Source organism: Salvelinus sp. IW2-2015, unplaced genomic scaffold, assembly GCF_002910315.2.
Source record: "Salvelinus sp. IW2-2015 unplaced genomic scaffold, ASM291031v2 Un_scaffold5056, whole genome shotgun sequence".
In the NCBI taxonomy this organism is placed as follows: Eukaryota; Metazoa; Chordata; class Actinopteri; order Salmoniformes; family Salmonidae; genus Salvelinus; species Salvelinus sp. IW2-2015.
Window position 1 is genome coordinate 3,540 of NW_019946323.1, and position 13,015 is coordinate 16,554.

The 13,015-nt window shown below is 42.7% G+C and overlaps 1 protein-coding gene across 1 annotated transcript; it reads right to left on the reverse strand.

Annotated features, from left to right (window-relative positions):
• Positions 1 to 422: 422 nt before the first annotated feature.
• On the reverse strand, positions 423 to 1,527 carry LOC112077930 (lamin-B3-like). The gene has a single exon (XM_024144324.2). The coding sequence runs from the start codon at positions 776 to 778 to the stop codon at positions 461 to 463; it is 318 nt and encodes a 105-aa protein (XP_024000092.1). The 5' UTR covers positions 779 to 1,527; the 3' UTR covers positions 423 to 460.
• Between the last annotated feature and the right edge of the window lie 11,488 nt (positions 1,528 to 13,015).

Here is a 13,015-nt window from a genome sequence, read left to right on the forward strand (position 1 = left end):
TATTATCATAAATGGGGAACCTACTCTCCAAGGGTGTCTTAAGGGAGTGGGGATATGCAAAAAACACTAACAATTCACACGTGTATAATACACAGTTATACATGGGTGAAATAGAACAAAATATAGCACCGACCTAATTATTATTATTTAAATGGGAATTTGCGATTGTTTAATTAATGATAAAGGCTACACATTGATTTTTTGAAGAATTTATTAGAAATGCATCATTAGCTTAATTCAACTTTCGTACGCAAATATAAACTTTTTACTGCAACAATTTAGGCCTAATTGCAAACTAACACTTTATGCTATTTTTTTTTTTTGAACTATGGATCTCAACACTCAATGACAACAGCGCGAATGTACAGGACAAACATAGATACATAGATTGGATGTAGTTATTATATCTAACGTTACCTGGCTTGTAGTTTGCTATGCTCTTCAGAAAGATGACCCATCTCTATCTGCAGCCGGGCCCTATCGTTAGCCAGCACGTCAAGCTCTTCCTCGCGTCGGCCAACTCGGTCTCGTACAGCCGCCGAACGTTGGCCGTCTCCCGGGTCGTGGACTCCTCTTTCTCCTCCAGGAGAAGCAGCATTGAGGACTTGTCATTCTCCAGCTGGCGGACCCGCTCTATGTAGGCGGCCAGGCGGTCGTTCAGGTCTAAGCTCCTCTTTCTCCTGGCTTCGGAGAGCCGGGTTGGGCTGGTGCTGGACGGGCCGGCGCCGCTTCGTCGGGAGGAGCGAGTTGAGCGACTGGTTGAGGTAACTGAAGCCATGGCGCGTTCTCATGTGACTGCATCGCTGGGTTGGGCTGAGTTTGCACCAATAATTTATGTATACACTAGTACTTTTAGGGGGCGCTGTGTTGAAGCCACCGTGCCTCCATCTTGGCACTCCCCAACGTTGTAAAACATTTAGGACGCTATAGAGATGCATGTATTAATGTCTACATTCGTTTTTGCCACATTCATTATTTACATACACCTTAATGCATACTTTTACATTCATATATTGAGCTAAACATACAAATAAAACATTACAAAAATATAAAAACATTACAAGTAAAACAAGTATACTTTTTAGAGATAGCTAATGTTACTGTCCCCAACATAACAAAATAAGTACTTAATACATGTAATTTTGTCCTTGAAACAATTAATTGAAATACTGTGAATTCCATTCATTCCTGTGGAGGACTGCTCCTACTGGGGTGTGCTCTCAATGGCCAATAGATAGAATTGCATTCCAGGATTATTATCTTTATATACATTATTGGTTTGCACAGAGTTCTTCTTCTTCTCTGGTATAATGGTGGTCCGCAAACAAACGTTTGAGGTGAATGCTGACACCTACTGTGCTGGAGGTGGTGGCGCAGAGGAATGGAGAATAAATGAATAATCAGTGTATGTTCTAAATAAATGGAGGGCATCCGTAGAAGATCGTGGAATAAGCAGGTACGTGTAAAGCCTATCAATGACAAAAAGAAACGTGCATTACACTTATTAGAGATTTCACATGACATTCCTACACAATTAAATGTTGTAAGAGTGTGGAGGTGCATTACTAGAAACAAATATTGTAGTCATCTGATTGTGAATTTTAAGGTCATTGGTCCATTTTAATTAATTGTTTGCTCTGATTAGTTGCAGGAGTGGCTCTGGAAAATGCGCCCATTCAGTTCGATTAAATGTTTGCTACGTTTTGTAACGGCTTGTACTGAACGTTCTTGAACAGACTTTGATGTATGTTTGCTCCATTTGGTGGGTGTGGCTTGATGCAGCGTGATGTATTTAAAGGGCAGCGGTGCATTTTGAACCCCCAACCCAACCCCTCCTAGTTGTGAAACTGGTCATTCAGAACAGCACCATTTCCGTTTAATTGAACGTTTCAGTATGTTTTTTCGTACTGGACGCAGCCCTGACCTACTGTAGCAGCAAACCTACTTTCATTGAGGGGATTCGATTAATCTGGCCGGGCGCCCGGGTTGGCGTGTTGTGCATCGAGTTAAAGTTGATTGCATTKGTTTTGGAACCGAGCTGCCTCATGTGCGTGAGCCAMGCGCCCGGTTCAAATCCCACGGTGAAGTCGTCTAAAAAAAGTGACATAATTATGAGTAGGATTCTGTGTTTTCACGTGCAAAAGTGATTCGTTTTGATAAAAATGCTTACGTGCCTTCCCAATGAAAACTAGTTTGAAAATGCAAACGTATATTTTATGGAAAGAATATGTTGTTTGTTTCTGGAAGATGCACCATGCTGCCTTCATGTTGACAACATGGCCGATCAGCGCAGATTATTGTTCCATTTGAGAAGGGCGCTTTGTTCATAGATTTTGGGCGGAGTAAACCCTCTCGCTTTGCCTCTTTCTCTCTGTTGTAACATATGCACAAATATGAATAGAACATTGTAACAACCACAGGTTTTATGATAGGGKAGGATCAATGGAGACCACACCTGGATGCTGGTAATGGAATCACACAACACAGGATTATCACAAAATATATATTTTATTACAAAGATGTTTAAAATAGTACACAAGCTGTAGGGGCTGGCGGGCTTAGAATGGCAGTTTCAGTGTTTTCAATACAAAAGGCTGATATAATAATTTCAGTGTAACACGCAATATTCAATTCTTCAGTAATGTAGCTCAGGCACAGCAAATGTCAAGATATCAAGTTCAGCCAGAGCAAACTTCACACAACATGTCTTGTAAGGTAGGGCCTATTTCCAAAAGGGTCTCAATGTTGTAAACACTGAAAGTGCTTCATGCAATAAATATCAAGCACTTGTACAATATAAATACATGAAATATGTCCCATCTGATTACTGTCATTTGTCACTGGTTAGATAAGAATGCTGGACAAGCTGCCTCTGTGTCCCAAACTCTCCTGACTCCTGGCTCTCATGCGTCCCTCCAGCTCTCAAACTCACTTGACTCAACATGCTGGCTCTCAGGGTCCCTCCAAATGCAAGAAGATGGAGCAGATGGAGGGCTCTTTGCGGATCACGGTTACCCTGAGAAGAACTGAGAAGTTCAGATGTAAATTGGGGAACATGCTAAGAACCTACAAACAGGCCAAAAACAGGCCAAGGGAGAACCACTTGGCTGTGTTTTGAGGTTAATGTCTCTCTGGTGCATAGGGTTATGATTAACACAATATGATCTTCAGTATTTCTTATTCCTCTCAGGTAATGAATGACATACAGTTTATAAATCATTTACTATTTATTCTAACATAAGTTGAAACAAAAAAACATATTTTGGTGTTCACACGTGTATTGTTTGATTTACAAATCTGCACAGGACCAAGAAAAAAATATAAACTGAAATTGAACGGTTGGTTCTATTCTTATGCGTTTCACTTTCTTGTGCATGTGACAATAACACTTGAACTTGAGAAGGTGGTTCGAGACCTCAATGCTGGAGGCAGTGGCTGCCATGCAGCACATTCTTCAGCAGATGCTTATAAGTCAGGAAGAAAGGGTTACACTGTTGAAAAGAAAACAAATGATGCTTGACATTCCTTCTTGTCTGTCTTCACTATCCCAGGGTTTTTCCCATTATGTCTATTTGGAGTGTTTATCTCCTTTATGGTGTAACCATTGAACACCTCTAACAGCAGACATGCAGGTGGTAAACTTGTTTCTAAAATGCTGCTTTCACTTTGTGCAAAGTAAACCCTTTAACCAGCCTGAGGGTGTTTCTTTGTCAACGACAGGCAGTCTGGATATGGAATCTTATCCGATTTGAATCAGGCACAGGATGACAGAGGGTAGTTTGTTGGACCGAGTTCCCAGACGGATTTGGGCATGAAACGATGCCTGTCAGACAGATCAGTTTCGTCATCTTCAAAAAATGCAGCCAGTTTCAATTGTCTGTGGTTGGAACTTATCTCTGTGCGTAGTTTGTCTTGCAGCCCCATGTAATGCCCAGCTTTGATAAATGACAAACCTCGTCGTGGTAAAGTAATCTGAGCCAATGTCGGGCGGAAGTGACTGGATAGGCCCCTTGGCACCCAGATTGATGCGCTGGGGAACACTCGCGCCGCCGGTTGAACAGAAGGCGAACACTCTTGTTGTGGGACTGAGTCGTGCCCTTGTCCTTCCTGTTAAGACCAAAGGACAGGACCACCTTCCTCACCTAGGGAAAAAACTCCTTCCTTGTGTCCCTCCCAACTTCCTGCCAGTAGGAAAGGAAGTCACTGGAAGCCCCCAAATGCACCACCCGTCTGATGTCGTCCACCTGGATGCCCATCCGAATGCCACTGTGGCCACCACACACCTGATGTGGCCATTGCCTGAAGGGAAGTCTGACAGAATGTGCTCCTAGGTCTCTGGGTCTGCTGGCTGTGAAACATCTACACCATTCTGGTGTCTATGCACTGAGTTTCTCCAGGCATAAGGTCCCAGTGCTTCCCGAAGGCGGAAGTAAACTTCTGTGACCCGTTTAATGGTCCTGCAGACATCAAAGACAAGTAATATTGGAACATTAATTCATTCCTACATACATTCCTACATGTCTTTTTTTACATGAAGGAATATGCCAATTGCATCATTTATAGTTACGACAGTGGATGTACTGTACTGCATGCTGCATAACACAACATTTCAGTGCCTCTAAAGGTGTAGGTTCCCTTGGACTCAACAAATCTGCAGTACACTATGACCTTGGTTGCTTCTCTGCCACTTTCTCTCAATATATCCACCAACCATGGCCCCTCAACTACAATGTTGATGCTATGGGACGGACAGTTAGATTTTGGGTCTGTCTTGGATCTGATGTTACACAAGCCCAGTTGTATAGTTACTGTAGCATCCGCATCATGGAACATGTGACAATGAAACATGCAATAATTTCACAATCATGGGTTGAAAAAAGCACTGTATAAGCTATAACTAATAAAGGAGGAAGTAGCCACAATCACAGACTAGGAAGAACATCATCATCTCAACGGAGCTCATGGAGCGGTCCATGCGCTCAATGGACTCCGCCATCTTCTAGTGAGCATCAGGACGGGTGCTGAAATTATGCTCTTACAGAAGGATTTTAAGGTACTCCTCTCCAAAGGATGTGAGCCCCTGTTAAACAGACAGACCAGTGGAAGAGGATTAGGAATTTCGATGAAATTTGGCAGTATGCTTCAGAGATACATTCTTCATCTATATGTCTGAAACATGCTGTAATACAATTAAAATAGTGCTTCAGCTTCATTGGTCAAAGGCAAAATGATCCAAGTTGAGACCAGAAATAGATCCACTTGTGACCGATGTATTAAAGAAGGCTCCTGCTACCGTATTTCACATGCTTTGGACATAACACGAAATGTATTGATTTCTGTAAGTCCATTTCTGAGATGTTTTCCAAGGTACTGGAGAGGCCTATAGAACCTTCTGCCTTTGTTGCAGTGGAGACTCCTCAGAAGAGGAAGGAGAGGACCATCCTCCACAGTGAATTTCATATAAATACATTCAAAAAGTTATTAATTTTTAGAAAGACTATACTAAAATTTATTCACGTCACCAAATAATTCATTAAAATACACTGTTTTGCAATGAAGGTCTACAGAATCCTCAGCAGCACTCTGTAGGTAGCACCATGGTATAGCCAGCAGACCGCTAGCTTCTGTCCTCCTCTGGGTACATTGACTTCAATACAAAAGTTAGTAGGCTCATGGTTCTCACCCCGTTCCATAGACTTACACAGTAGTTATGACAACTTCCGGAGGAGGTCCACCCAATCAAAGGATCAGATAATTAATCTAGTACTGAAAGCATAAGCTACAGCTAGCTATCACTGCAGTGCATAAATGTGTTGAGTAGTTGACTCAAAGAGAGAGAGAGACTATATTTGAACAGTTTGAAAAAAAATGTCTTTCTTCCAAAATTAAGGAGAAGCAAGAGAGAGAGAGTATATTTTTTTCACTTACTTAGCTAGCTAGTTTAGCCTACTCAAACACCCGGCTCAAACAGAGAGGGAGGCTATGTTAGCTAGGTGGCTATGGCTATCCAAACACTGGAAACTCTTCCAAGTCAACTAAAGCTTTTGGTTTTATTACTGCCAGTGGGGTGTAACGGATAAACTGCTTGCTGCTGACTGTACACTGTACTGCACCGGGGTAATAACGGCTAAAAATGTACACTGTACTGCCACCAGGTAATGGCTAAACTGTACACTGTACTGCACCGGGGAGTAAACGGCTAAACTGTACACTGTACTGCACCGGGGTGTAACGGCTAAACTGTACACTGTACTGCACTGGGGAGTAACGGCTAAACTGTACACTGTACTGCACTGGGGAGTAACGCTAAACTGTAACTGTACTGCACCAGGGTGTAATGGCTAAACTGTACACTGTACTGCACCGGGGTGTAACGGTAAACTCTAGCTGCTGACTGTACACTGTACTGCACCAGGGTGTAATGGCTAAACTGTACACTGTACTGCACCAGGGTGTAACGGCTGAACTGTACAATGTACTGCACCGGATGTAACGGCTAAACTGTACACTGTACTGCACCAGGTGTAACGGCTAAACTGTACCTGTACTGCACCGGGATGTAACGGCTGAACTGTACACTGTACTGCACCGGGGTGTAACGGCCCCTAACTGTACACTGTACTGCACCGGGTGTGTAACGGCAAAACTGTACACTGTACCGCACCGGGTGTAACGGCTAAACTGTACACTGTACTGCACCGGGGTGTAACGGCTAAACTGTACACTGTACTGCCACGGGGTGTAACGGCTACACTGTACACTGTACTGCACCGTGGTGTAATGGTTAAACTGTACACTGTACTGCACCGGGGAGTAACGGCTAAAACTGTACACTGTACTGCACCGGGGAGTAATGGCTAAACTGTACACCATACTGCACCGGGTTGTACACGGTGAACCTAACTGTACGTCACCTGTACTGCACCGGGTGTAACGGCTAAACTGTACACTGTACTGCACCGGGGAGTAACGGCTAAACTGTACACTGTACTGCACCGTGCACCGGGGTGTAACGGCTAAACTGTACACCATGCTGCACCGGGGAGTAACGGCTAAACTGTACTCTGTACTGCACCGGGGAGTAATGGCTGAACTGTACACTGTACTGCACCGGGGTGTAACGGCTAAACTGCTTGCTGCTGACTGTATACTGTACTGCATGATTGTAGCGGAGCGGGCTATGTTGACTATGACATGGCATGGATGTAGGGTGTGTGTAGCAGTTAGCGGGAGTTTTTTTTGCCTGGTCACAGACAGCTGATGTAAAGTCCACAAGGGAAAGGAAAAAGTGAGAGGAGAGCGCATAGATAGATGCGAGAAGGAATTATATATCTGGAATTATATATATACAATGAGCTGTTTGTATGTGGCTGCTATGAAAGTGAACTGTGTTTGCGTGTMATCAGGGCTGTATTCATTGCACCAATTATTTTGAAAAACGATTCTTAAACGGAAGCAAAYGGRACGAAACCGGATAAACATATCTGAATTTGTCCAATAGAAACTCTCGTTTGCAACTGTTAGACAAATGCTTACACCCTAGATCAGCTAGATGCAGGCAAGAGTGTGAAAGTCAGTATTGAATGTGTCGCTGTCTGTCACCTAGATTACTCAAAATACTATCGACCTGTAAACTTTGATTCAGGCTAGGTTGTAGCAACCTCATGATGGGTATAGGGAAAATAAGAGGATCCTGTAGTAGCCTAAACCTATCGATGTTACATTGAACTGGGTGAATGGAATATGAATAACAGTCATCCAATATGCTGTAATAGAAATAAGGCCATGCTCATAAAAAAAGGTATAATCTCCCTCATCTTTAACTGCACCAATGGGCCACTGCTTTGTTGTATTATTGGGAGTGGCACCACAGGATGCCCCTCTGGACAGGTATATTTATTTTATTTGACCTTTATTTAACCTGGCAAGTCAGTTAAGAACAAATTCTTATTTTCAATGACGGCCTAGGAACAGTGGGTTTAACTGCCTTGTTCAGAAGCAGAACGACAGATTTTTATCTTGTCAGCTCGGGGATTTGATCTTGCAACCTTCCGGTTACTAGTCCAACGCTCTAACCACTGTCAGCCATTGGATAAAGGAAGTCATGGTCATCTCAAGCTAGAGAAAATGCACTATTCCTTAAAATGATCTGCAATTCAATTGTATGATATCTGGCAACTTTTCCCATCTTTTGTAGAAAACATGGACCTAGCTAATTTCACAACTGCATAAACTAACGCAAATAAGAATTTATATCACTATTTTTACTTTTATAGTGTCTTTGTTTTTCATTATTTGATTATATATCTTCAATTCTGTCATGGCTGTTTAATAAAAGTCTGGTATTCGAGTGGTGTCTGTAGGAGCATGAGGGTTGGGGTGAGTTTGATGTGGTGACTTGTGGCGCAGCTAATCATATACAAGCACAACATAACGATTCTAAACAATATTAGTTGATCGTTCTAATAATGGACAAGAGATCGGTAAATGTGTTTGATCATTACATACTGTGTGCCCACTGTGTGTCTGGCCTCGAGCTCCAACACTGCTGGACATCTTACACCCACGGTACTCAATAAACAATTCAATAGTACCTATGCATTCATTATCATTTCTATGAGATTGTGACAGGATGAGAACAGTCACAGTCCCACTTGACAATAATTTGACAGTGGGAAAATTCTGGGTCATTTGGTTAATCAAACAGCAGGGGAGACAAATCTCCAGAAAATACCCCTGCAGCAATCGAGTGTAAAGGAGAAAGTGTGTTTCAGATTGTCCCCCTGCACCGGCTGTGATCTTAGTAGAATGACTCGCACAAAAACTAGAAAAGCATACCACAAAAACTGTGCAAGCCCAATACAGTATAGGAACAGATGGTTTGTAATGTCCTAGTTCAGACAAAAGCCCCCGATTCTGTCTCAGCCTTTATTCCTGACCCCTCAATTACTGGCAAGCTGACTACCTCCTGACTATGATACCTAGGGTCAATACTAAAGGGGCACCTGTACTGTACTGTACCAGGCATTCAATTGGGTTGCGCAGGGGTGGAATCATCCATTCATCCATCCACCTACCAATCCATTTGATCCATCCGTCTGTCCATCTGTCCATACACCTACCCTCCTTGATCCATTTGTCCGTCGGTCCATCCATCCATCCCCCTATCTATCCTAGCTGTGAGGTTTACAGTGAGCACGCCAGAGTTACAAAGACAATAGGATCATTGGTTGAAAGTCAAGTGAGTTTGTAATATCCCAGTTCATCCATGTCAAAGCCTCGCTCTCATCTCTCCTCCCCCTCTCACTGGCCCTCTCTCTCTCGTCTCTCACTACCCTCACTCGTCTCACTCTCTCATCTCTCCCTCCACCTCTCACTGCTCTATCTCCCCCTGTATCTCCCCTATGCTTTGCCAACATCTATTCCTCACCTCATAATAAAGGAGAACCCCCCCGGCATGTTGTAATAGGCACTTTGATCTGCCACTCCAAAGGGCATGTTGAGTGATAGCTGTAATACACCACTTCTCTACAGTGCCTGTATTAGGGCCAGGCGAGTGAGCAGCGGTGACAGCAACAGCATAATATGAGTCCAAAATGTCACCCTATTCCCTACTACTTTTAGCCCAGACTCATAGGGCTCTGGTCAGAAGTGGTGTTCTATATAGGAGATAGGGTGTCATTTTAGACGTAGACAAAACTGTGCTGGAGTTTGCCTATCTGGGTTGATTAAAGGCCCAAAATCCGAGTGTGACAGTGACACACAAGTTTATTAGGGAGGTCTTGAAACGTCATATCAGTTTCAGAATGAAAATGTGGCTGGGGGTATGCAAACAAAATGACATGGAACTGGTTACAGTACATACTGTTAGAAACTGGTGTAGTGATAATATTGCCATTATCTTCATTCTTTACTGTTTGCACCTTGTAATACATGAGATGATGATGACTGCATGATGAATGTTTATGATGATGATGGTGAAAATCATGAGTATGATGATCATGATGATTATTAGGATAATGATCTGAATGATGATGATGGTGGTGAGGAGGATGATTGTTGTTATTATAGTTTTATTAATGTGACGAAGATGAATATTATGATCATCATGATGATGATAACGATGTTGAAATCTACTGAATAAACGTGAAGCTCGAACACATTTGGCATAATCACGTACCCCTATTCTCCTGTAGCCGATTCTCAAATCCATATTGGCGATGGGACGGGCGGCAATCAGCTGCGCAGCGTTCTAACTTTGTCCCTTCATTATTTGAGCTCCATATCGCTACTGCCCAGTCGCGCTACGTTTAGAGCGAGAGAAAGAGGGAGAGAATTCAGACTTTTATTGTGACTCCGTAGTAGGCCACAGCACAACRKAATATTTAGTTKCTGTGTGCGAATTAGTTGTTTATCGATTTGATACATAATATTTGACTGCGAGTTTTGGTTGCAGTTCTGAAATCGGGGAGTGTCGTGGCGGGTGGAAATCAGGTTTGAGGAATCAGTGGGATGTGTTGATCTGTTCATGAGCGCAGCGCATTCTTCCGAAAGAAGGTAACAGTACCCATCGTACTGTCATTCTGTCCAAATGTCTGAAATATTTGGTGTCTGTGAATGGTCTCTATCGGCCACAGAATCAGTTTTACCAAGTGCAAGTTGATTATTTCAGCCTAAATATTGTGTTGTTCTGGCATTTTATGTTTACAGAACACCATTTACATTTAGAAATGCGCCGCGTCATCTTTTTTGACACGGTAGACATTCTCTGTCGCTGTTGTCAATATCGTTATTATTTTAAATACGTTTTATAGACACGTGAACTGCCTACTCTACTGCGTAGACATCGCTGAACTGTACCATTAGAGCTACCCTTACCCTGCGGGAGCATCCTTCACTGTCTAGAATGAACTTTCGAGAAAGCGGGAGCCTATCTGACAAGTAGAATGAATTTGCTAGAAATCAATAATGGCCAATGCTTTTTCCAGCGGAGGGAAGTGCTTCTCCATCCATGTAGCTGTTGTGCTGTTACATGTGTCAGTTATCCATCAGCTTTTCAGTACATCGTTATAATCACATTCATGCAATATTGAACCCTGATACCCAAAGAAACTACCTACCTAGTGTCATTCATAGTAGTTTACAGACGCACATATGCCAATATCTCTATACATTCAATCTCAATCTGATTCCTTCTATTTAGGCTAATTTATACAATCTAACTTTTCATCGGTGACAGCTGATAGCCTATTCCTGTATTTCATACACGTTTTTGCAACATCAATGTATTGTGTAGGTATTAGACTGGCCATAATAATATTTTGATTTGATGGGAAGAGCGGTGCACTTCTGTGTTTTTGCCTTCCCTCTCCGTCTTGACACTGTTTTTGCAACATCACTGTATTGTGTAGGTATTAGACTGGCATAATAATCTGATTCCTAATAAACATGTCCTCCCTATCCAGGCTGCACCTCACCAACACATAACAGCACGTTTAACCGCGGAGCTAAGATGAAACCACTCCTGTTCCTGCTCTGGGAGACTGGGCTAGCTCTCTCTCTGCTCTACTCGACTGCACAGGTACTGTACCATTCACATGGTGGCATTTAAATATGCGTTTGATTCTATTTGATATGGCACAGTGTTTCTGAAATGGTGGGTAGGGATGGTGAGCCACCCACTGTGGAGTCGTAAACTTAATGTAAAGTGTGATCAAACCTTCACTTATGTGATATTTTATGTGAAGGTTGCTTGTTCAACCCTGAAGAAGGCCCTGGGTTCCAGAACGTTGGTTCTGTTATAAATGATTGGGAGTGATGAAGGGTGCATCTCAGTTGTATTTCCTTCATTCTGATGTCTGATGTCTGATTCCTCACCTCCTTCTCAAAGCATGTTGGAGGAGAAGGTGTGAGGGGAGAACCTCCTCACTGGGCACAGATGTCAGTTCAACGTCTACTTTTGATTTACATTTGGCTGAGTTGTCAACTAACGTGAATTCAATGTGAAAATTTACTGTCAGTGTATTTAGGTTAAAAGTTGGGTGAAAAAATGATGAAATTCCTACATTCATGACTTTTTACAAATCCAATCAGGTTGATTAAACGTCATAACATTGCAATTTTGGGTTGAAATGATGTAGAAACAACGTTGATTCAACCAGTTTTTGCCCAGTGGGTCAGATCTTCTCCTCCACTGTGTTTTGAAAAGAGAACAAGGATGTGAGAAATCAAGCAAAGACAAGATTCACCCGTAGAGTGTCTCACTTTCTTTGTTTTTTCAAATTGATGGTCAGTTAATAGTCTGCACCTTGTCAACTATGTGGGGGTGTGCCTCTCTTCCAAATGACACTCCGTTCCCTATGTAGTTTACACTACTAAGTAGTGCACGATATAGTTTACACTACTAAGTAGTCCACTATATAGGGAAAACGGTACCGTTTGGGACACACACATGGTCACATCTCGAAGCTCTTGTTCCTGGGTATTCCAGCCTATAACAGGTGTGTGGCTATTTATGTAGATGTGTGTAGTACATAGCTATGGGACAGTTGGAGGATGTTCGTCTGCCTGCTATGTGTCTATTTGGAGCCAGCTGAATTGAATGTCACCTCTCTTTACAAGGATCAACCCTCTAAAGCCCTAAGGTTGATATATATAGTGATTATAGTAGTGGGTTGTAGTGGTGTCTAATACACACACACACACACACACACACACACACACACACACACACACACACACACACACACACACACACACACACACACACACACACACACACACACACACACACACACACAAACACACACACACACACACCACACAACAGGCTGCTGAGGGCCAGGTGATAACAGAGATCTGTTGGGCTCTGCACTGAGTGGTGAGGCCTTTTTGTAGGATAAGGGATGCATCCCAAATGGGACTCTGGTCAAAAGTAGTGCACTTTATAAAATAGGGTGCCATTTGGCACACAGCCAAGGCTTGCTAGTTAACATGTAGTAAGCTAGTTTGTGAA